This window comes from Propithecus coquereli, unplaced genomic scaffold (genome assembly GCF_000956105.1).
Source record: "Propithecus coquereli isolate 6110/MARCELLA unplaced genomic scaffold, Pcoq_1.0 Scaffold198, whole genome shotgun sequence".
Classification (NCBI taxonomy): domain Eukaryota; kingdom Metazoa; phylum Chordata; class Mammalia; order Primates; family Indriidae; genus Propithecus; species Propithecus coquereli.
The window spans coordinates 2,406,863-2,409,147 of record NW_012144744.1 but is presented as its reverse complement, the minus strand read 5'-3'; the positions used below and the strand labels follow the sequence as shown (position 1 = coordinate 2,409,147).

General features: G+C 36.1%; 1 protein-coding gene across 2 annotated transcripts in view; it reads right to left on the bottom strand.

Annotated features, from left to right (window-relative positions):
- Positions 1 to 41: 41 nt before the first annotated feature.
- The window catches only part of GAS2 (growth arrest-specific 2), a 129,584-nt gene continuing 127,340 nt past the window's right edge, over positions 42 to 2,285 (bottom strand). Inside the window, exon 8 of one of the 2 annotated variants that reach the window (XM_012643495.1) lies at positions 42 to 1,242. In XM_012643495.1, coding sequence (XP_012498949.1) covers positions 1,024 to 1,242 — 219 coding nt within the window. In that variant the 3' untranslated portion in view covers positions 42 to 1,023. The remainder of the gene's footprint in view (positions 1,243 to 2,285) is intronic. The other variant, XM_012643496.1, reaches the window with a different exon arrangement.

Genomic DNA, 2,285 nt, shown 5'->3' with positions numbered 1-2,285 from the left:
TTTGTTTCAGAATGAGCCATTGATACAGAGACAAATGACTTTTTTTGAATTTTATCTTTTTAATTCTTGAATGAGTGAGGACAATAGTTTGCTGTTTATCGGTACAAAACAGTCCTGTCCCAGGTATACAAGGGTATACATAAGTCTGCAACATCATTAGCTACAGTGAATTTACTTTACTAGACAGCATAGCAAAATAGGATTAACTAAAGATATATTTTAATAATAAAATGCTTTAAAATAACATGAAATCAATGAACATTTGACTGTACAATTTACTCGTCAAAATATAAACGTATGTCAGCTTATGTATGTGAATTACACTAAGTCATTCTAAACACAGCCATGTGCTTAGGAATGTGTGAAACAATCCATAAGCTACTCTCTAAGGGGGTGTACTGAAAACTTCCAAAAGTACCCCAGATATTTGGTCATAGATAAGAGATAAACTTTAAGGCAATCTTCCAAGCGAATGTAAACTTCTCTGAAGTGGCCTTTCCAGTAAAGTGTTACTGCTGTGAATACTCTGTATTTATTTGTAGTGCTGTTGGATATTTTAAGTAGCACATTATCATACTGTCATTTTGTAAAAAACAGCTTAAAAATCCCACGATTATAAAAATGTCTGGGGTGCTTTTACTCGTGGACATAAAGCAGGCACTTTCTGTTAACTTATCTGCAAATTCTAAATGTTTTCTCCTAATAAGTTTTTATCTTTAGCTAGAATTGTGTTCCTCATGTTGTTTACATTCTAAATACTGTGTTCACATATTGAGAAATAATAATTTGCCTATAATTTGTCTAATTTAAATCTGAGTTTAGAATTTCTTTTAATAGGTGATATTCTACAGAAGCATTAAAAATAAATAGTGCTACTCTTTGAAAATTTTTCAATATGTTGACATTTTTCTGTCTGTCACACTTTTTTCCAAAGTAGCTTTCAGAGCATGTGAACTAAACTGACTACACTGGAGAACTGGATACAGGCCATTATGAGAGTCCCCTTGTAGTGACCAGTTAGTTTCATTTAATCTCCTTCTTAGCCTTATAATTTGCGGAGACCACCAAGTAATTATCCGGATTCATGTCCTTGAGAGTTGGAGATTTGCTTTGGATGGGGGATGTTTTGCCATCCACACGGGAGATCTGCAGCATTCGGCAGGGGTCGTGTTTTAACAAATACCCTGCAAAGGTTTCCCATCCTCCTCCCACACGGACCATGACATGTTTATTGTGCAGCATCTGAAATGAAAGAAGAGAGAAAAGTTTTAAATTCTGAGAAGTCTTATAGTATCTCAAATAATCTCTCAGTTCTAGTGAAATAAGTGTTTCTGTTTGTCTTGTATTTCATGCCCCATTGTTTTTCTACTTGGTGCACAGTGTCTGAGTTAGCATATAGTTTATGAAAGAAGCCTTGTTTTTTCTATACAAGTAGATGGTGGGTGAACATTCCGAGGATCCAGCTTTGCGATAAAATGGGAACCAGCATCTATGTTTAATTCTTTCATTTAATGTGTCTAGATGCCTCTTCCTGACATCTGATGTTCCATTATAGCCCTCACCACTGCCCCTAGTTCCTGCCTACTGGGTGCTTATTCTGCCCACCAGGTTATTCTCCTCTGAACCAGGACTTAAAGATCATGGAAAGGTCAGCTATTGAATTATAATGTTAACAGTTACACAAATATCCAATATGAAATAGAATTGAAAATGCACTCAAACAAATGGAAGTCTTCCCCAGTCATTGTCTGAATTCTTCAAGGCAAGATGTTTCTGAATAGCCAAGCATTTATGTTTTTCTTTACTCTTATTCTTCCTAATTACTTGAGAATAACATCCTTTTAAAACACTTACCTCCAGGCCTAGGAGTCATCTAGAGCTCCAGGTTAACAAGGCTATAGATTTAAGAAGTAAAGAATGCATGGTTCCTTCTATCTAGTATGATAAAATCATGTCAGAGTTGTAGAGGTTTGGAATGAAAGCCAAAGAATATGACCTTAGCATCCTTCAAAGATCAGAAAATTTAAGATTAAGGGGAAAGTTGCACAATCACTGAAGACCCTGATGACCTCCTCTCCTGCCTGCAATTTTATGGATACATATAGGCAATGTAATGTTGGGAAGGGGATGTGATTGCCAGAGGGAGTCTGGGAACTCATTTTCATTGTAGAATCCATAAAATCTATTAGAATTCCTCTTGCTCTGTGTCAGCCGGAGACTCAGACTTTTTGACTCCCATCTAGTAGGGAATAATATTACTGCTCTCATTTGGCTTTCGAGAATCC